The sequence below is a fragment of the Rhynchophorus ferrugineus genome, unplaced genomic scaffold, assembly GCF_030347505.1.
Source record: "Rhynchophorus ferrugineus isolate W39M unplaced genomic scaffold, kcgeb_rfMv2 rfM5, whole genome shotgun sequence".
NCBI classification, from domain to species: Eukaryota; Metazoa; Arthropoda; class Insecta; order Coleoptera; family Curculionidae; genus Rhynchophorus; species Rhynchophorus ferrugineus.
The window spans coordinates 22,802,814-22,825,344 of NW_027472584.1; the positions used below are offsets into that span (position 1 = coordinate 22,802,814).

At 30.6% G+C, this 22,531-nt stretch overlaps 2 protein-coding genes across 2 annotated transcripts; one reads left to right on the forward strand and one right to left on the reverse strand.

Moving 5' to 3' along the window:
• Positions 1-17,445: 17,445 nt before the first annotated feature.
• Positions 17,446-18,967, forward strand: LOC143197687 (uncharacterized). Its single transcript, XM_076406315.1, has 3 exons — positions 17,446-17,576; positions 17,633-17,977; positions 18,031-18,967. Exons 1-3 carry the CDS (start codon positions 17,470-17,472, stop codon positions 18,824-18,826), a joined length of 1,248 nt encoding a protein of 415 aa, XP_076262430.1. The 5' UTR covers positions 17,446-17,469; the 3' UTR covers positions 18,827-18,967.
• A 107-nt stretch (positions 18,968-19,074) lies between these two features.
• Positions 19,075-21,961, reverse strand: LOC143197688 (uncharacterized). The gene is made up of 3 exons (XM_076406316.1): positions 21,693-21,961; positions 19,781-19,976; positions 19,075-19,437 (listed from the first exon to the last, which is right to left on the reverse strand). The coding sequence occupies exons 1-3, from the start codon at positions 21,886-21,888 to the stop codon at positions 19,308-19,310; spliced, it is 522 nt and encodes a 173-aa protein (XP_076262431.1). The 5' UTR covers positions 21,889-21,961; the 3' UTR covers positions 19,075-19,307.
• Positions 21,962-22,531: the final 570 nt, after the last annotated feature.

A 22,531-nucleotide genomic window follows, 5' to 3' on the forward strand; every position in this document is an offset into this window, starting at 1 on the left:
CAAACCTCAATACGGCGACGTCAATAATAAAAAGGGAGTTAATACGAAAATAAAATACAATGCGAACCAATATCGAATTAATTTTGTCATCGGATTAGCGTGGCGAGATCTGCGATCCGAATAATGTAAATGAAATCGAAACTGGTGTCAATTCTAAAACATTATCACACTTTGTGCGTCCGCTTCCTCGCCCTACGGGTTCAGCGGCCCCTTTTGTTAACTTTAAAAAAAAGTCGCCTCCTCTCGCACTGGTGTGACGGATTACTTTGGGGCTTTATGTCAATATCACGATTCAAATTATGGGTTGTGTTAACCGATCCATTGCGGATCTCTATGTTACAGGGAAGGTTTGGTTTTGTTGCAGTTTTTTTTTCCTTTCTTCCTATTTTTTTTCTCGAAAAAAAAGTTCTCGATATGAATTACAAATATTTACTTGTTTAATCACTACATAGTATAAAACAAAGTCGCCTTTTCTGTCCCTATATCCCTATGTGCGCTTAAATCTTTAAAACTATGCAACGGATTTTGATGCGGTTTTTTTCAATAGATAGAGTGATTCAAGAGGAAGGTTTATATGTATAATACATGCATAATATACTAAGGCAACATTGTTAATTTTAGAGGTTTCTAACGTGATGTCGTAAATTAACCTATTTTTTTAGGCTTATTTAGCAATTAGCAAAAACGCTGCCTAACCCTACGAGTTAAATAAAATTAATGTACTACAGTATTGTACACCATAAAAAGGTCTACAAAAAGTCCGCGATGGTATATGTTTATCTTTTAGGGATAACCCACATTAACCATTTTTATTGTTTACTTTTTACGTGAGAAAATGGCTTATTTACGAAGCTATTTTAAGCAATACGGCATTAATCCTTATCGAATTAAGTACCTTAAATACAGTGTGCAATTAATATAGATCAATATGGTTCCTTACAGCATGTAAATTAAAGAAATATTTTCGGAGATATTACAAATTTAAAATTTGCGTTTAAAAATGTGTAATGTAATAAAAATTGTATGAATTTAGATATTCCAAAGATAGCAGGAAATCTTCATAGTAAGTATAGAGGAAGAGGAATTGTTTTACTCCAAATTTAATGCGTGCAGGCCAAGGGCAGTAATGAATGAACCAAAAATACTGGATCGATTTTAATCATGTTTTCATTGAGTGTCATAGGCATATATATTTTATGCCCGTGCAAAGTCGGAGCGGGCCGCTATGTTTTTATATACAACGTTCATATTTTTTCAGTAGTGTATTTAATTTAGTATCAGCATTGCACCCGTGCGAAGCCGGGGCGGGTCGCTAGTTACTTAATATAATAATCTAGTAAATTAACACTAATCGGTTATTTCTTTCTATCCTAATTTGCTACGGTTTTGGCATTATAAAGTACTTATTCTACAATAGGCACTCTGGACATTTTTGTCACTGTTTTTAATGAGCTCTGAGTTTTATTTATAACTTAACTGAATTATATCAAATGGTTTTACTCTTTTTAATCTTCTGACGAAGCCTTCATTAACCAAAATTACTAATTAAAAAACTTACTAAAACTAATTTTTTACCAAAATTAGTTTTTTTTATTCAACATAATTCCCTTCAAGGGTGATAAATTAATTATAGCAACCCTTTAACTTTTCGATACCATTTTTGTACTAAGATTTGTCCTTTGCTTCAAAATAGGCCTCAGTTCCGGTGATCACCTCTTCATTCGACGAAAATTTCGTCCCAGCGAGCATTATTTTGAGATCTGAGAACAGGAAATAGTCGCTGGGATCCAGATATGGTGAATACGGCATATGTTTTCACTGACTGGCGGCACGGTGTATTTTCTTGGTGAAGCAGCACTTTTTTTTTCTTCAATTGCGGCCGTTTTTTTGGCGATTTCGTCCTTAGTGTATAGTAGATAAATAACTGATTCCAATACACTTCTCTGTGGTACTCCAGTTTGTATTTTCCTCAAAAAAAATCCTTTAGTAAATCCTCACAATTAAGAACCAAAATGTATTAAATATTTAAAATTAAGTACCAAAATACACTAAACTTTTAAAAATAAGTACCAATTTAAAAGATTTATTAAGAATAATTAAATTTTTTTTTTTAATAAATTAAGAAATATATTTTTTTTAATATCGAAAAATTAGTTAGTTCACTGTTAAGCAACTAAGGATAATATTAAAACAAAATAAAATATTAGTAATATTTTGTTGAAAAAGTAATGTTAATTGTTTTTTTTTATAGTTAAGGGGAATTTGTTTTATGATAAGAAAATTTTATAATAAGAATTTTTTCGTATTATATGTCCAACGTTTGAAAGTTCGACCCTGTTCTAACAAAGTGGAAGGGTTAAAGGTTTAACTAATCGCTCTTCCTGAAATCATCAATCGAAATTAAAATAAACTAAATACAGATAAATGAACGTTCGCATTTGAATCAGGAAAATAATTTATCTCGAACTGAAAGCATCGCGATCGAAAGGTTTCTATCTTTTTTTCTTTTTTTTTTTTGATTAGATTGTCGGTTTAAGAACACAAACATTTTTACTAAATCACGTATCGAAAACCAAACGGGACGAATCGATCTTATTTATCGAACTGATACTATTTAGCGTGATTACAATTTTTTTTGTCGCCGGTCGATCGTACCAGTCCATAAAAACCCAGATGTTCCTACTCATCCTCTAACCAAAAAGGAAAATAATACCATTCTGATGCCTCGGTTTTCACAAATTTAACCTTGAAATCTCGCCCAGACAGCTTGACGCCTCGATATTTTTTCGTGTTAAAAAGCACAATATTTTTATCTCGAATAGTAGTTTCGACCGGCAGTACCTTATTTCGGGTATACTGCTTTTAACTAAAAATGAGAACGAAAAACTGAAATCTTGCTAGTTCATCTTGCATCTCCACCAAAGTATTTATTTGATGTTATCTTTTTTTAATTCAAATTAAATATTATATCCAAGGTTGGACGGTATATGAATTACTTGTAATTAAAATACGTTGCATTTCATTTACTAATAAATTAAAAATGTAATTTGTTTTTGATGTTATATTGATTACCTGAAGCTAAGGTATTTTGTAGTATAGTTAGTATTTAAAATACATATTTTTTAAAATTAATTACATCTTACATTAGATATGCTAAGTACAATCTTAATTTACAAATTAATGTATTACTATTGTTCTGTTGTACTTTAGCTAAAGTTAGGAACATGCTTATGATTGAGTGATAAACCAATCTCTTTGATTTTTGACTTACCTTCAAGAAGCTGATTGTGCTTGAGGAATCGGGCATGCATCAAGTGATATAATTAAGTTTTTATCATTTCGCTGCAATGCAAAATTAACACGGACAGATATGGAGTTATTAGGCTGTATTTTCCAGTTTCTAGTCAATCTGTAGATCTTGTTGACCGCTACTTGAACTTTTTCTACAGCCTTGGACAGAGATACATCTTTGCAAAAGTTCCAAGTACTGTTTCTTTTGTTGTTGGGATATCAGCAGTATAGAACCGATACAGGAGTGATCCCAAGACACTACCCTGTGAAACCCTGTGAAAAAAGTGTTAAGACTGCTTCATGTGAGACTCTAAATTTTCATTCGAAAACATATGATTCCAGCAGTTGTTAGTAATTCCTTAGTAGAAATTTGCTCCTTTTATAGCTTAATCTCAAATGTCATATTCGGCCAGAAGCTTGTGAGACGTCCAGGAATATCACAGGACAGTATTTCTGTTCTTTGAATGACTTTTCAACAACCGCTGTTACTCTGGTCGATTGTCGAGTGGTGATTTCAAAATCCAAATTAAAAATCTGGCATTTCTATAAATGGTTTAACATCAGTTCTTCAAATAATTTTAGGAAATAGGCCTCTAAGATCCAACTTGTTCTGCCAGTGTTGTCAGATATATTCTTGAAATATACATATAATTTACAAGAACTGGCAACACGGCAACATGAGATTTTACTGCATGTACTAGACCTCCCTATGAGTAGACTATATTATTTACTATCGGTATTCAACAATTTAAATAAATAATAATAACGGGATAAACTAATAAACCACTTAAATGTTTAGGTTAGATTTTCAAATTTTACTACAAAACGAATCAGTAAACTATATTTTACATAATCTATATTTTACACATGCATAGGATATAAGATAACAACTGAAGTAAAAAACAATTCCCCCAATTTATAGAAAATAACGACCAACACATCAGATACAGCATAAACATAGGAGGGATTGTTTTTTTTTTAGTTTTCTATTGTTCCCTCGTTTCCCGTGACAGCTTCGTACACGTGACTTGGGGCTAGTTCGGCGTGAACAATCATTTCATCCTAACTTACTCATCTCTTAATCTTTTTATTTTCTCTGCCGACTTCCTTTCGATGGTCAACGCTTGGGGTGAATAAAGAGGTGAATTCATTTCCTTTATGGAATTCTCGTGTAACGTCAATTGTTCTTAGGGGGATGGTCGGGGGTCAATTGCGACGATTATATTTCTTTTGCGAAGGGTCTCATTATTCGTTTACCCTTTCCTTTAATTAGATTTTTCTCATTGTTTTCCCAACCCCAAATCGGATGAATGTTTTGATGGGTCAAGATGGTGGAATATCGAGGGCTTTGAGTAAAATGTTACTAATTGATTGCCTTGATATGTTATGATCTGTTACTTAGTGTTAACTTAATATATTTGGGGTTATTATTCCTAATTATTTAAGCGAAGAACTTCATTCATGTTCAAAAGAGAATTTTTTTGAGTTTTTTTATTCAACATAATTCCCTTCAAAGGCTTTTCGATACTATTTTTGTAGTACGATTTGTCCTTTGTTTCAAAATAGGCCTCAGTTTCGGCGATCACCTCTTCATTAGACGAAAATTTCTTCCCAGCGAACATTCTTTGATCTGAGATCAAAATTCTGAGATCTGGAGAATACGGTGGATGAGGAGGTAATTCGAACTCCAATTCATGGATTTTTGCCATCATTTTCACTGATTTGTGACACAGTGCATTGTCTTGGTGAAGCAGCACTTTCTTTTTCTTCAAATGCGGCCGTTCTTCGATTATTTCGATTTCAAACGCTCCAATAACGCTGTGTAATAGTCGCTGTTGATGGTCCTTCCTTTTTCAAGGTAGTCAATGAAAATTATTCCATGCGCATCCCAAAATACAGACGCCATAACCTTGCCAGCCGAATGTTGCATTTTCACACGCTTTGGAGCAAGTTCATCGTGTACAGTCCACTCGAATGACTGTCTCGGATGATTGATCTTCGGGATGTCACATCATCCACTGTCACATCGCAAAAATCCGGGTTTATTATGATTGATCATCTTCAAACACTGCTCAGAATCATCAACTCGTTGTTGTTTTTGGTCAAAAGTGACTTCTCGTGGCACCCACTTTGCACATAGCTTTCTCATACTCAAATATTCGTGAATGATATGATGTACACGTTCAGTTGATATCTTTAGAGTGTCTGCTATTTCATTCAGTTTCAATTTACGTTAAATCAAATTTATTTTATGGATTTTTAAGTTGTTTTCGTTGGTAATCACCTCTTTTGGGTGTCCACTGCGTTCACCGTCTTCGATGCTCGTTTCACCACGTCTAAACTTAGCATACCAATTGTTGATAGTTGATTTTCCTGGGGCAGTGCCCGGAAACTCGGTATCGAGCCAAGTTTTTGCTTCAACTGTATTTTTTCCCTTCAAAAAGCAATATTTTATCAACACGCGGAATTTATATTCAAATTTATACACGCATCTTTTGAGGGTTATGGCTAACTAAAAAGCATATGGATTTAATTCTAGTAGCGCCATCTATGTGTTAGGCCGGGGACTTTTCAATTGATCTGTTATATTCATTAATATATATCGAATATTAATGAACATTTTAATACCTTTCGTCTTCTCCTTTCTCTTTTCAGATTAAACAATTGTGTTGCTGACAATTATCGAATATTGCTGAAGGCATGTAGTGAACATACTTTATTGTTATGAAAAACATTTATGACTGACTAATTTAAAACTGACGACTTAAATTACACCATCATGAGCTCTCTCTATAGAATGCTCTAGACAGTTTCCCTTTTACTGTTCAAAAGTTTGGAAAAAAATCCAATTGTTTCCAAACTTTTGAACATTACTGTAAATACTTAGTAATTACCTACAGTAAATACACAGTAATATAATATTATTATTATATAAATAATATAATGTGCAGTAAATAATATATTATATACGTAGAATGTACATAATCTTCCTTACTTAGTAAGTAAATCCCTCAAAATGAATGTAACATTATTTGCTTAATATCGATAAAAAACAATTTAAAAGCAACATAAACAAACAATAAACTTAATAAATCGATTTTGATATTAAAAAATGAACGATAAATTGGCGAACAAAAAATACTTATTTTTAACAATATCGATATTTCTTCCGTCCAACCCTACTTTTCCACGCAAAATTCACGACGACTTGACGACTATGTGTGACCTGTTGTAGGATTTCTCCCTCGAAACACTAAGTTTTTAATAGAGACACTTTAATTTCCAATTAAAAGTTCGATACGATATTTCTTTAAATAATAGGATAAATAAAAAATAACAACGACATTTTAATTTGCAATTAAAAGTTCGATACTTTCATTTAAAGCTATCGATATTGTTTTCAAGAAAATACAGAAAAATATCGATATTTATTTTAAAATATTAACATAAATAAAAAAATTAATATCGACATTTTAATTTTAAAATAGAAGTTCGATACTCTCATATACAACTATCGATATTTATTTTTCAATAAAATGTAGAAAAATATCGATATTTTTTTTAATAATAAGATATATAAAAAATAACATCGACATTTTAATTTGCAATTAAAAGTTCGATACTTTCATTTAAAGCTATCGATATTGTTTTCAAGAAAATACCGAAAAATATCGATAATTATTTTAAAATATTAACATAAGTAAAAAATTAATATCGACATTTTAATTTTAAATTAGAAGTTCGATACTCTCATATACAACTATCGATATTTATTTTTCAATAAAATATAGATATCTTTTTTTTTAATAATAAGATATTTAAAAAATAACATCGACATTTTAATTTGCAATTAAAAGTTCGATACTTTCATTTAAAACTATCGATATTTTTTTTCTAGAAAAATCGAAAAATATCGATATTTATTATAAAAAATTTTGTTCAATAACAGCGGTACTAATATACAACTATCGATATTTTTTTTTCAAGAAAATGTCGAAAAATATCGATAATATTTCGCCATCCTTAATATGAATATAGTTTGTGCTTTTGTTCCCACTAATTAATAAAACCGAATGCGTAAATCTAAATCGTTGAAAGTCTATAGAATACCACAAGTGCAAAGAATAACCAAGGCTTCACTGACCTATATTACACCCCTGCCACTTGAGAGTTTATAAAAGTGCATGTGCGTATAACATTTAAATACCTAGTGGGACGACTTTTTCCCCGTTCTTTATAAAGCACTCGAATGCATCTTTTGTTTTGAGGTAAGTGTCCATCCAGTGAGCGTTGGAATATAAATCTCCTTAACGGAACATATATAACGAAGATCTTTTTTCTCTCTTTTCGATTGCGTAATACCATCGTAATCAAGCAAAATCTTGTTTATTAATTAATCGAATTGTTCGTTAATATAAATTAAGGTGAAATTAGCTGAGCACATGGTTATATTAGTTTGTTAGTGTTAAACGTATCAAAAACATAAACCAATTCATTTAAAAAAATTAAATTAGAACAAGCTTACGATGCTAAGGTAAGTTGATAAAAGAAAGCGAAACAATAAAGTTTCTATAATAATTCTTTTCTTTTTTTACAAACCAATTTTTTATTTCAATTAATAACGACGATATACTCTTATTTTAATAAAACCTGAAAAACAATAAAAAAATAAATAAAAAGGATCTCCGTCTCGTTTTAACCGTGAATCGATATGGTTTCGAACGTTCTGACAAGAAAATAACAGTTCATTCGCTAAATTTATTCCAAGTGAGAATTTGTAGCTGACATGAAGGGGACTCTTGTCGCTTGTCAAACTTCCACCGCCTTCTGGGACGCAATATAACGTCCTCGTTTGCCCTATTGTGCCATCAATTTCCGAATGAAAAAAAAAGACAATAATTGTGTCGTGGTATTGAAATTGAAAATTACATTATCATATCAAGAGGCTTCTTTTACAAGGCTCTCTCAAGGACCGTGAAGATTTAACGGTATATTGAGGATTCTTTTCATATTACTTAATTCGGTCTCGATTATTTTTCACGTTAATATTTGTTCTTAACAATTTCTCTATACAAAATGTTGCCATGTCTACAAAATTATTTTCTATTTCAAGGAAATAAATGTAGTAATTGAAAATACTAGTAACAATCAGCAATTTTGTATAATGATGTCTCCAATATAAAGTCTATTAGGGGCTTGCATGTATTCTGATCATTCTTTCACTTTAAAAAAGCATCTTCTATAAAAAATCTCGTATTTTTGAAATCTATATGTGCCGATTTTGATTCGTTTAATTTAATTCGTCATGTTTTAGTCCAGATACCAACTTGAAGTTTTTTTGGTGGAGCTCTCTGTAGTATCGGCGATTGCTAATAACACGGTATTATCAAAAAAGTGGTAGCAAATGTTGGCTTGGCACTTCTATATAATTTCAAAACCGACTAGCCAAACCATGCTGCCAAAATGTAATCAAAAGGCGCTATGTCTGGTGAATATGAGCTTCACAACTTTTGCAACTCTATATTTTACGCCTTTACATTTGTTATTCTCTATTCCTGACTATTTTGTTATAAAAATAGGTCAGTCATTTTATTCAATTGACATCAGGAGATATCTGCAGTGGCTCAATAACTATTGCTACTTGTATTCCTACCAATAGATATCGGCGATCAAAATATATGCATCTAGCTAATAAATGTTTTTATTTTTGAGGGTTGTCGACAAATTTAAGTCATTTGAGACACCCTTTATATGTATAGCGTTGCATATTGTTAAAATCATGTGAGATATATAATTAAAAAAATAATTAGAGAGTAATGATTCTCCTTACCATTCCAAGCCACACAAAAATAGCCGGTTCGTCTATATGATTTCCCCCTTCGTTCGATTTTTAGCCATATGACGTGCAACGTACAATCAGGGAATATAATAGATGTCATTCAGAGAAAGGGACCGCCCTTTTTACGCAACCAAAAACCCTTAAAATGACAGTTCATTCTGCTTATAATTACCATTTATTTCACGGTTTACCAAGGCTAACAAGTCGTAGAGTGCTACCCTAAGAATGTCACAGTTTCTGACAGTTTACCCATGCTCCTTCAAGGTTTGATTTTTTCGATTAAATCGAACTTGAAGGGCTTAGGAAGGATAGGGAATCCTAAATTGCATTATATAAATTGATATTATGGTCTACAATAATGTTATATCATACAGTATACGTTATTGTTAAATTATTTTACAATATAATGAGTGTTTATGTTTGACGCCAATAAACAGACCATCAAATATCACAGAAGTACAGGTCAGATAACTGCAAATTAAAGAAAATGGCAAGGATTATACAAAACTTAACACTGAATCGAACGATAGTATAACGTTTTTAATATATCCTTTAGTTTGTAAGTTATAGAATAATAATTTATTTTCGAAAAAATGTTGGATTTCACTTTAATTAACATATTAAATTTTGTGTACTCTAAAGCAATTTAACATAGTTTATCGTATATTTCGCATTAAAATACATATATAGGGTGGGATAAAACTCCCACTAAGTCACCGTAAGGTTTTTACTTTACCCAGAAGATATTACAGATGTTGTTACGCTGAATCGAATGGTGGTATAATAATTTTATAGAGGCTTAAACATAAAATACAATATAGCACAACTTAAAAACTAATAAGTTATACAATGAAAAGTCTATTTATAAAAAATAAGTGGAATGACGTATATCTCAAAAATTATAAATTTAGAAGCAATTTAACATGGATATTCGTTATATATATATATATATATATATATATATATATATATATTGACGTTTTAATCTTGATCCGATAAATAACTTTCTTTTCTGTCTCATAAAAATTTGCGATTTTTTTCCATTTCCATTTACTGCTATTTCTGTTGAAATAATGGTACGTTAATAAATGTTACAGAGAGTATAAAGAAATTAACGCCCAAATTGAATGGTATTATTGTAGTTTTGACATGTCCTCTATTTTTTAAGTTATACATTAAAAAGTATATTTTTAAAAAACAAGTGGATTTCTGTTTATGTCATATATATCAAATATTATAATTTCTAAAACAATTTCACATGGATTTTCGTTTCTTTGCCATTAAAATAGATATATTTTGAGCGTTTTATATTTATTCGAGAGACACTTTCCATATACAGAGTCGTGAAAAATTGCTATTGTTGATTTTCAAGTATTTTTACTATCATTTCCTTTTAAATAATGATAAGTTTATGAATTTTACAGATGTTATAAAGAATATTACGCTGAATGGAATGGTAGTATAATAATTGTTATACAGGCTTTGGATTTTAAGTTAAACAATTAAAAGTATGAGTGGATTTCTGTTTATGTCTATCAATATTGATGTAATATATTATAATACACTGTATATTACAGTAAAAATATGTATTTATCTTCAAAATGATACATTTAAAGGAAATTTGGAATCGATTTTCGATTCTTTCACATCAAGATACATATATTTTGAGGTTTTATCTTTATATTTTATGTGGAAAATATTGGTACTTTTTCCATATATATATAACATAAAATTTGAGATGAAAATTTGAAATTTGTTGCTATTTACACTATTACTTCCTCTCAAATAATGACTGGCTTATGAAAATGGACATTAATTATATGCTAAATCGTATGGTGGTATATTATTTCGAACTCCTTGTTCATTGAACTAATATTTATGAATATATATTCCAATATTACGTGTTATATGTCAAGTAAAATTAATTTTCAATATCGTAGGACTGAAAATAAACCAATATTGGAATAATAGATTTTAATACCCTCTAAATACACTATAGATTACACTAAAATATGCATATAACGCCCACAACACCATCACTTAAATATTGACACGATGTAATCGAAAACTAAGACTGTTTTATAGGCGGACTAACAAACCAAAAACCAGATCACAATAATAGTCTTTTGTGGCGTTGGGAGAATGAAAGGAAAATAGAGGCACGCTTTCGGATGTGTCAAATATCAAACGCCCCCATTCAACACTCCTAAATAAATGAAGAACGGTATGAAGACACGTGCCTGACGTTCCTTCGCCATTATTTTGTGCGAATCAAAATGATTAGATTGAATAAGACTCCGGGTGTAAATTATTCGTTCAGCACAAATCTGTTGAATCCGATTGAGCCGAAGAACAAACGGCGTGAGTCGTGAGTCACCGGTTTTGGTGTCGGAGCCTTTCGTTTTCGTACGTTATTTTGTAAATTAATACGGCACTGCTTCGACCAACCGCAAACGACAGCTTCTGGATTAATATAAATTCAATTGAAATGAAATTGTGGGAATTAAACCTTTATTTTAATTACTACTCATAACAGGTTACTTGAAAAGTCCCCGTTACATAGATAGCGCTACTAGAATTAAATGTTTTTTAATTTGCCTTAACCCGCAAAAGATGTGTGTATAAATTTGACAGCTGTCGGACCATTAGTTTGTGAATTACAACATTTTGAGTGAAGCAACTTTTGTTATTGTGAAAAAAATGGATAAAAAGGAATTTCGCGTGTTGATAAAACACTGCTTTTTGAAGGGAAAAAATACAGTTGAAGCAAAAACTTGGCTTGATGCCGAGTTTCCGGACACTGCCCCAGGAAAATCAACCATCAAGGATTGGTATGCTAAGTTTAGACGTGGTGAAATGAGCACCGAAGACGGTGAACGTAGTGGACTCCAGAGGTTGTTACCGAAGGAAAAAATCCACAAAATGATTTTGAATGACCGTAAAGTGAAACTGATTGAAATAGCAGACAATCTAAAGATATTAACTGAACGTGTACATCATATCATTTACGAATATTTGGATATGAGAAAGCTCTGTGCAAAGTTGGGTGGCGATTTTTTACCATTTTAATTTGTTTTTGCTGTCATTTCTCTTCAACTAATCGCAAATAAATAAAAATAACAGAAGTTATAAGAATTTCACACTGAATGGAATGGTATTATAATTATTTTCTTACAAACGTTGGTTTTTAAGTTACACATTGAAAATACAATTTTCAAAAAATGAGTAAATTTTTTATTTATATTACATATCTTAAAAATCATGCATTATAGAGCAATTTAATGCGGATTTTCATTTATCTCACCTCAAACATATATTTTGAATGTTATATCGTTATCGGAGATACACAATTTTAGCACATTTTCCATAGTCATGAAAATGTACGATTTTTTGATTAATGAAAATCACAGAAAGGAATTTTACGTTGAATCAAATCTTAGTATAATAATTTTGATAGATCCTATAGTTTGTATAGTTTGTATACAAATTACTGGATATCTGTTTATGTAACATATCTTAAAAATTATAAACTCTAGAGCAGTTCATCTTTGATTTTCTTTTCTTTTGCCTGTAAATGCATGTATTTTAAAACTTTTTTCGTTATCCAAGAGATGAAAAATTTGGCACTTTTTCCTTAATGGTCCTGAAAATATGGGATTTTTCGCCATTTTCAATTTATTTTTGCTGTGATTTCTATTAATATAATCGCAGCTTAGTTAAAAATAACAGAAATTGTATAAAATTTAGTATAATATTAAAAGAACATAAAATAAAATCCAAAATAAGGTGATTTCGGTTTATATCACATATCTAGAAAAATGTAAGTGAATTTAAGAACGTGGTTAGTATACACCAGATACTATTATAATTTTGTAAATAAAGTAAAAATTATGAGTATTTAAAAACCAAAAGAAATATCTAGATGCGAAACGGAAACAGAGATTGTCCATATCCGAATAAAGATATGCCTCCGAAGTGCCGTATCAGATATCTACCCCTTCGGCAAATTAAAGTGTGAAAGAGCATCGCGTGGTGTGTGTTTATAATTGTCCATACCGTCCACAGATGTCCTATTTACATATCTATCAAACACAGGATTTCAAAGGGTTATCGCGTACTAAGCAAGAATAATTAGATGACTGAAGCCGGCATTTTGTATCAGTCAACCGCACACTATTTACTAATTGCAAACAATTAATTACGATGTCACGTGATGACGCCGTTCCTAACTATTGTTCAGGCCACCAACGTGTCATATTGCTTAGAAGAAATACTTATAGAACCCTTTTTCATATACAGTGTATCAAGTGGGTTTTCTATTTTTCATGATACTACAACTTTTTCATGAAATAATAAAAAAATATCAAATAAACTACATATAGGGTATAAAAATATGGAAAAAATAGAAATGTCGGTCATAAATTTTGAAGTAATAATAACAACTGATCGAAAAGAATACATTTAGAAAATTTTAAACACATGGAATATAACAATTGAAAACTCACCGGCCTACCATAGTAAAACACATGTGTTTCCACTTTTTTTTTTGAAAATTAGATAATTTTTTCCGAAAAGACCGATGATGACTTTCCGATATACCTTCTCTTGACGATTTTTAAGTATTAATTAATTTAAACAACCTGTTACTAGGGCCGATACACTGAGCGTGTGTGCGTATCCAGGCAAGAAATATGAAATTTAAAGTGAATAATACCCAGTTAGGGGTCGTAGTAATATTAAATCCCCTTGGGTAGATATTGAATTTTATACAGATCAAACCGGTGATATATGAAATTGCCTATATGAGGGTGCATATACCTAGAAAACTTGAGGTTTATAAAAGAGCATTTAGGTGAGCAAAGTGATATGAATTCTCACCCTAAGAAGCGACGACCGACCGAAAAGAACAATATCCAGAGAAATAACAGAAAAAAACAAAAAAAAAGAGGACGGTGGTAAACGGAGGCACTACACGGATTTGTATAGTATTAAGGGATGAACGGAACGAAGGGGGAGGATTCAGGCGTGTCGCGAACACTTTGAAGTTCGCCACTGTCAAAGAATCTTTTGTCGTCCATTACTTATTATTACGTTCATTTAGGCTTTTACGTCTGGATGCTCGACGATGAATTACCATTTCCCGCTTTTTAATTATAAAGAAACCTTTGATATTAATTCTCGTAGTAAATCGAAAATCTCTAACCCTACCACCTCCGCCTCCGCCATGGTTTAGCCGCCCCTCAACGTGTCTTTGTTTTTCACACCGCCTTGTTATATAACGCCGCGGACTTTTAAAATTAATTAATTCCGTTACGCCAAGAACTATGCAGAGGCCGAACATCATATGGATCCTGCATATAAAGCGCTCGATTTCATTCAGACATCAATTCCGTCTCATCTCATTCGTTCCTAATGAAATACACAATATGATTTTATTAATATTGTCGTGTATGTTTAAACGCTCCACGAAAGTTTTAATAAACATTCCACGTTTTCAATTAACATCAACATAAACCCGTGAATATTATTATATCCTTACAACTTCTATTCCTATTCTGATTATATTTACCTAGAAATGAAAGTTAATCTGGGCATGTGCAGTTCACCTACAAATAGACCGTACAAGCAACAATAACATTAAATAATACTATCATTCCATATAGCAACAACGCTAAATATCTCGGAATTAATCTTGATGCAAAACTTCACTGGAAGGAACATATAAAGAAGAAAAGAAAAGAACTGGAAATGAAATATAGGAAAATGTACTGGCTAATTGAAAGAAAATCACAATTATCAGTACATAATAAATTGCTATTATATAAGCAAATACTGCAACTTCTATGGACATACGGAGTTCAATTATAGGGATATTCTGCAAAGAGTAACATAAATAAAATAGAAATTTTTCAGAACAAAGTCCTGAGAGGTATTGTGGATGCACCCAAGTACTATAGGACTGATTACCTACATCGAGACCTTCAGATACTCACAGTCAGTCAAAAAATCAAGAGAATTGCGAGGGGACATGAGGAAAAAGACTCCATTCTCATGAGAATATTGAATTATTGCAGCTTTCAGATACCACCAGAACAGGACATATACTCAAAAGAATCAAACCATCTGATCTTGTGTAATGTTGTGTAGTGAGGTGCATATAATAAAAAATACAGCAGTGACATGTATAAAGATTATTTCACCAGAGACTGAGATAGGGCCAATGGGTCCTTCTAATTATATACCTGGATTTAATCATAAAGACAAATTGTAGGTTAGTCGGAAACGACTAGTAATAATGTAATAATTAAATAATAAAAATTATATATATTTACCTAGAGTTATTCCATAACTTTCCACATATACAAATAGTCATTCAAATGGGGAATAAAGTATTAAAAAGAACTGAGAAAATATAAAAATACTATTACGTACTTGCATATAGTTTGATCAGCAATGAAATGCAAAGTATCAATGTAAACTACTGTGAAATAACCTAACCTAACTGTTAAAATCGATGATTTTGACATATTTCCACATAAAAACAGCAACAAAAAATTGATACCGAAGTGACGTTGCTTTATCATGACCCAGTTCTGTTGAATATGATGTCAGTCACAAAATATGGCTTAGAAAACCATAATAGTCCGAAGACAATGATTTCCAAAACTCATTGAACGAAAATCCAACACAAACTCTAAAACTCCATTTGATCTCATTCGTTCCTAATGAAATATACAATATGATTTCATTAATATTGTTATGTATGTTTAAACGTTCTACAGAAGTTTTAGTAAACATTCCACGGTTTCAATTAACATAAACATATACCCGTGAATATTATTATATCCTTACAGCGTCTATGTTATTCATGTTTTGACTATGGTTACCATGAGCTATTCCATAACTTTCCTCATATAAAAATAGTCATTTAAATGGAGAGTAAAGTATTAAATAGAAATGGGGAAATATAAAAATACTCTTACGTGGTTGCATGTAGTTTAATCAGGGCTAAAATGCAAGGTATCAATGGAAACAACTGTTAAACAACCTATCTTAACTGTTAAATTGGATAGTTTTGGCATATTTCTACATAAAAAACAGCTTTTCAATTAATATTATTGAGTTATTCAGTATATACAGACGCATAGTCAAAAAAAACCTCAAAACTGCATCTTCAACATTCATTAATTTTATTGTTTAATTAGAAAAATTTTGATACCAATATTTATCATATCCCAAGTGCTATTCCTGAATTTTCCACCTAAACAAATAGCCATTCAAATGGGGAATAAATAAATCACATAACGGTCTAATACAATGTTATCTGTACTGAATAGAAATAGAGTAAAATTTAACTAAATTATTTTAAAAATTCAAAAATACCATTACGATATTATAGGAAATAAAATTATCTACAATTTTTGTTTCAAACATGTTTATATACATCAACCGTATTTGAGATAGAGACCGATATGCTATTTACATTATGGTGCTATATACAACCTCGTAAATATAATCGTTTTAAGAAACATATTCTATTCATTTATCCCATTTTGAATCTTTCACATCTCATAAACGCCTGGAAAGAGTTGATCTAATAAGTCCTGAAATTCATTATTTTCGAACTTTTATGGTTGCTGGACTTTTACGGTTTTATGGGACTGGACTACCTGTTCTTTACCATTAACGTTAAAATAACCACTTTTAAATTGTTGAAACCAAAACCGACGATTGGGATATGATGGAGCAGTAATATCATAAGTTTCTAAAACACTTTGATGGGCTGCATCAATAGAATATCTCAAATCCAGCAACAAAAGTAAGGAATGTCGGAAATTAAAGTATATAGACACTAATTCAATAATACTAAATAGAAAAATAGAAACAATAGATATTGCTGATCAAAATACATGGAAGCACTTAATAAATATTGTTTCAGCCGCAATAAAAAAATAATAAAACAACAATTTTGTTCATTTCGTACTGGTTTTTTTACTAATTTATTCAGATATTTTTTCTTTAATCTGAAAACACCGTTATTTGGGCCAAACAAAGGCAATAAAAACATACAAGTTAAAATAGATAGCAAAATTCCACATATAAAATAAAAATAAATATGAATCATCTGCGGATAGTACTTAAAAGCTGTTGTTTGTCAACAACACTAGATATATTTGGAAAAATGAAAGTATTCAAATAAAAATTATAGATTCGCAAATATCCGCGTGGGTATTTTTGCACCTACGTCAACTTTCTTTAGTGAAATTGTCGAGGATTCTCATAAGAACAATAATGTATTTCGCGACAAACTCTCGCACAGATCAGTTAGATTAGTTAAAATGTGTTTTCTGGTATTTTGGTTGTTCTTAATATGTGTAGTGAGATTCTCAAACTGTATAACCATAGGAAATAGCGATTCCACGCAAAATATCACTGATGCTATATTGTAAGTTTGTTTTTTGTGTGTGTATTTCAACCATAGCTTGATACATTATTTCACAGGGAGTTATCTAACTTAGCAATTCAAGGAAGACAATATGGGTCGTACTATCCGTCTTATTACCAAAGCTATAAACCATATAAACAAAACTATGGTGGTACTCATGGTTATTTAACTAATGAAGTTTATAATTCACCAAATATTTATGGTAGACCTAGTGAGAATCTACCATTTTATAACAGATTACCATTTCTCGAAAACCATCGACAATCTATAATGGATGCCTTATATTCTATAGCACAAAACGATGATTTACAGTGCGTTCCAAAACTATTATGCGAAATTACTGCTGGTGGTTTGGTGGGTAGACAGTCACCTGTCAACATCAACTTAGATTCCCTGCTGTTGTAAGTTGTAATCATATTTGTTCATAATACCTTGAAACAAATGATATTTTTAGATTATTATCTGGTGTTAATAGTGCTAATATGTCGCCTGTGGTACATTTTGGGAAAGCCGCCTTTCTGGGCTTCGCATCCCGTGGAAATACAAGACAATGCGAATACGCTTATCCAAAATGTCCAGTGAATCCAGACAAACTCATCCAATACTTAAACAATCACAACGGTGGTTTCTTCAGGTTTTTCCAAGGACTAAACAAACCTACTCAAGGTTACCAGCAAAATTACGCTCAGTATTTTAATAAGTACCGACCGAATCGCTTCAGGAACTACAATATAGCGGAAGATCGTATCCAAACAAGACCATTTAACTCGTTAGATAATGATATCCAATCGGATTATGATTATTATTACAAAACTGGGAAAAAGTTACAGTTTCCAGAATATCCAGAACCAATTCACTATCCATACAATACAAACAAAGACAATCACCAATTTGTATTCCCCAGTTCAGATGAAACCTCCAGTCCCTTCAGAAAAGGATTAAAGTTTCCAGAGTTGAATGACTATTCTCACAGAGGCGGGAAGAAACTGAACTTTCACCAGTATAACAATTACAATGATGATAATGATCTGGATATTCAAAGACCATTACCAAATCATCAGCCCACTCCAAATATATTTCCAGACAGGACTGGAACTGGAGAGCTGAAACTTGATTTGGAAGATGTAGAAAAGAATTATAGAGACTCTATTATATTCGACGATGACAAATATCGTGATTTGTTGTATGACAGTTTCCCTAAGGATAAACAGTATCGGAAACCCTCTAAAATTAATTTCCCCAGGAAGTAGAACAGCTTCTTTTAACGCCATAGCTGCTTATTTATTGTAATTTATTTTTTAGATAAGTTTGTAACATAACCCTGTATCATTTCTAATTAACTGGAATTATAAGGACTGTGAATTAATTTTGAAGGTTTTTTTAAAATCCAATATGACAACTTGTTAAAAATTAATTCAGAATCTGAGTATTTGAATTTAACAATACAATAACATTTTCTTATAGGAATTATTTGTAGACAGGAAATAACAAATTAACATAAATCTAAAACATATATATTTTTGTACAAAATGAACATAATAAATTATTCTATTTACATAAAAATATAAACACTATCATCCGATAAAATCATCTAATATTTGGCATATAACTATAATGCAAGAACTTAGACAGTTTGAAATAAAAGCAAAAACAATATAGGAATATAAACTCTCCATATTATGACACTATATTTTTAAAAATCTACTCTATTTTACTAAAGAAAAAAGTGTTTTATTGGTCTTTACAACCACGTCCTCTTTTAACTAATTGATTACAAAATCTTGGCGATGCTATGAAATCTCCCAGAAATACGCTAAGAAAATAAAATTCCTTCTGCTTCTCACTTGATGCCTTGTAATTACTGAAAAAGAAATATTATTGGGTTATTGTGTACTTTCATTAGATAAATATGTTTTGGAACTACAGAGTCACTTTGAATGACAATAGACTACATATTAACATACAATAGCTCAATAACAACATTATTAACACAAGAATTAATGATATTAGATCTATTTTGTATATTAAACAAATATTCTATTGAAAAACTTGCGATATTTTCTACATCCACAATTTTATAGACAATAATAACAAAAATAAATATAACTTCGTTCATTAATTAGTTTCCTTTTAAATCCTCCACCTTACTTTTTAATTTAAAATGATTAATGTCGAGGAGAAAGTAAACTACTGTCTTCACTCACTTAAAAACTTCATCCCAATCAACCCTCACTTCTTGTCTGCCAGTTTTACGGGCTTTCTCGGCATGATGAAGACAAACCTTTGGATAAATACAGACGTTTTCACCAAGTTCCGTGACTAGGCGTTTCTCAGCTTCCAGCATATTAATCATTTCTTCATTCGTGATCCCCCTACGTACCCTTTTACTCGCATATGTTTCTGGAAAAACAGTAAGTCAGAATTCCTCACTCAACACGCCACCTCTTAATATATAACATGTGCATACAGCTGAATATATATCTATATATATATATATATATATATATATATATATATATATATATATATATATATATATATATATATATATATATATATATGACCTAATATCCCAAAATATAAAAGGCAACCGTAAGTAATAATTAAATAAGTAAAGTAATATTATACTATTTACTCACTAAAGTTCCTTATAAAAGAATAATTTATTCAATAAGCTAAACTAAATTAAATTAAAAGTGCCATGTCAATGTCTTACTTTTATCTTTCACTGTTCACAGAAAGAATAAATTCGTTATAAATATCAACATAATCGATTTGTTTATTATAGAACAATTTTCAATCAAAATAATTAAAATAGTTTGTATTTTATAAAGTATTCATAGATTTTTATATTTTTTATATTTAGATCAACAAGTTATATATATTTTTTTGTATTGTTCTCCATAAAAAATATCTTTAAAACATTGATTTTGACCTAGAATCCCAAAATATAAAAAGCAACTATAATATTACTCTTTACTCACTAAAGGTCCTTATAAAAGAATAATTTATTCAATAAGCTAAACTAAATTAAATTAAAAGTGCCATGTCAATGTCTTACTTTTATCTTTCACTGTTCACAGAAGAAAGAAATTCGTTATAAATATCAACATAATCGATTTGTTTATTATAGAACAACTTTCAATCAAAACAATTAGAATAGTTTGTATTTTATAAAGTATTAAAAAAAATTTTTATAAATAATATTAATATTTACACCAACAAGTTATACAATTTTTTTGTATTGTTCTCCAAAAAAAATATCTTTAAAACATTGTTTTTGACCTAGAATCCTGAAATATAAAAAGCAACTATAATATTACTGTTTACTCACTAAAGGTCCTTAAAAAAGAATAATTTATTCAATAAGCTAAATTAAATTAAATTAATAGTACGATGTCGATGTTTTAGTTTTATCTTTCACTGTTGGAGAAAGAAAAAGTTCGAAATTAGTATCAACATAATAGATTTGTTTATTATAGAACAACTTTCATTCAAAACGGCTAAAATATTTTGCATTTTAAAAGCTCTCCATAGATATTTTCTATAAATAATATTAAAATTTACATCAAGTTATTTTCTACTTTAGCGACCTTGAGGCATGTCGAATTTTACATCGTGGAATAACTGTCATCAAAGTACCCAGAAATATAAACCAGCCATATCAGTTTACCCTAAACTACGATATAAAACAAGTACTATGCAGTTTAATTTACTTATTTTAATGTTTCAACCTCAATATCAAGTTAATTAACCCAATACCGTACGAAATATATTCTTATAACCAGTTATTTTTGAATAAAGTAATATACGTTATGCCTCAATGATTATTTTGAAACGCTTCTGACCTTTTTGAACGTAAAACTCGTTCATCAATTGGTTAAACTTGGTATAGCGTTTAGCAACACACAATATAAACAAATAAGACTAATGGGTGTGTTCTATCTAAAGTACCACACATAGCAGTATCGGGTTAGTTTTTTTGACTCATTCGCAATGAAAATGAAAGTGGATAACCTTCAATACTGCTACGAATGATGTATAAGGGTTAAAAAATAAATCTAGGACAAACTAAATTATTTGAGGGTTATTTTGATACATGATATAAGTACTTACTGGGGTTTAATGAATAAGCTAGCTTCTTCACGAAATTCGACAGTCTAACTGCAACGATGATTATAGGAAATCCAACTAACTCCACTGGTAACTCAAATAAAGGCTCTTGTGCCATTACGGCTGATGGCATTTCCACTAATAATATAATACATTGTAGGAGGAAAACCACTAAACACGTCAAATACTGAATCTTCATGTTAAAAATGCTAATTCAGCCGGAAGCGACAAAATTAAATGTATTATGAGAACGCCAGACAAGATAGTGGTCAAAGAATTAAGAATGTAACTTCGTATAAGAGTGAAAGTGGCCACCACTCTTAAAGCAAATTGACTGTGGAGGGTATTCCGTTTAATATTCATAATATGTCTAATTAAATAACCTGCGGTTAAGTAATGTTTTCGTCAAATTTGAAATAAACCGCTTTTAAATTTAATATTGATGACCACCTATATAATTATTCGGTATATGTGTCCTAATGTCTCATATCGGTTTCTTCACCGCTCATTTTTTTCTTTCGTCTTGTGTAACAACACTTTCGTTATTGAACAATTGGCTCGGCAAAATTTACAGCTGTTATATAATTGGGCATTGCTTCGTACTAAGAATGGATAATGTGAACGTGAATTATTAGACTGTCTGTGTAATTCACCTGACACTCTATAGATGTCGTTGTTGTAATAAATATTTATATACTGTTGGTGGTTATTTCGAAGTGAATTTGTTCATACAATTTTTTTTATAACATCTTTATTAGATACGCTTAGTACAATTTCAACTCACAATTAATTTATTACTACTTCTCCTATGTATTTGGATTAATTAACAAGCAAGACGAGTG

Coding starts and splice junctions, on each gene's coding strand:
- LOC143197687 (XM_076406315.1), top strand. CDS start 17,470: ATGTGTTTTCTGGTATTTTGGTTGTTCTTAATATGTGTAGTGAGATTC. Junction 17,577..17,632: donor AATATCACTGATGCTATATT/GTAAGTTTGTTT, acceptor ATTATTTCACAG/GGAGTTATCTAACTTAGCAA. Junction 17,978..18,030: donor AACTTAGATTCCCTGCTGTT/GTAAGTTGTAAT, acceptor TGATATTTTTAG/ATTATTATCTGGTGTTAATA.
- LOC143197688 (XM_076406316.1), bottom strand. CDS start 21,888: ATGAAGATTCAGTATTTGACGTGTTTAGTGGTTTTCCTCCTACAATGT. Junction 19,977..21,692: donor AGCTTATTCATTAAACCCCA/GTAAGTACTTAT, acceptor CTGTTTTTCCAG/AAACATATGCGAGTAAAAGG. Junction 19,438..19,780: donor GATTGGGATGAAGTTTTTAA/GTGAGTGAAGAC, acceptor TTTCTTTTTCAG/TAATTACAAGGCATCAAGTG.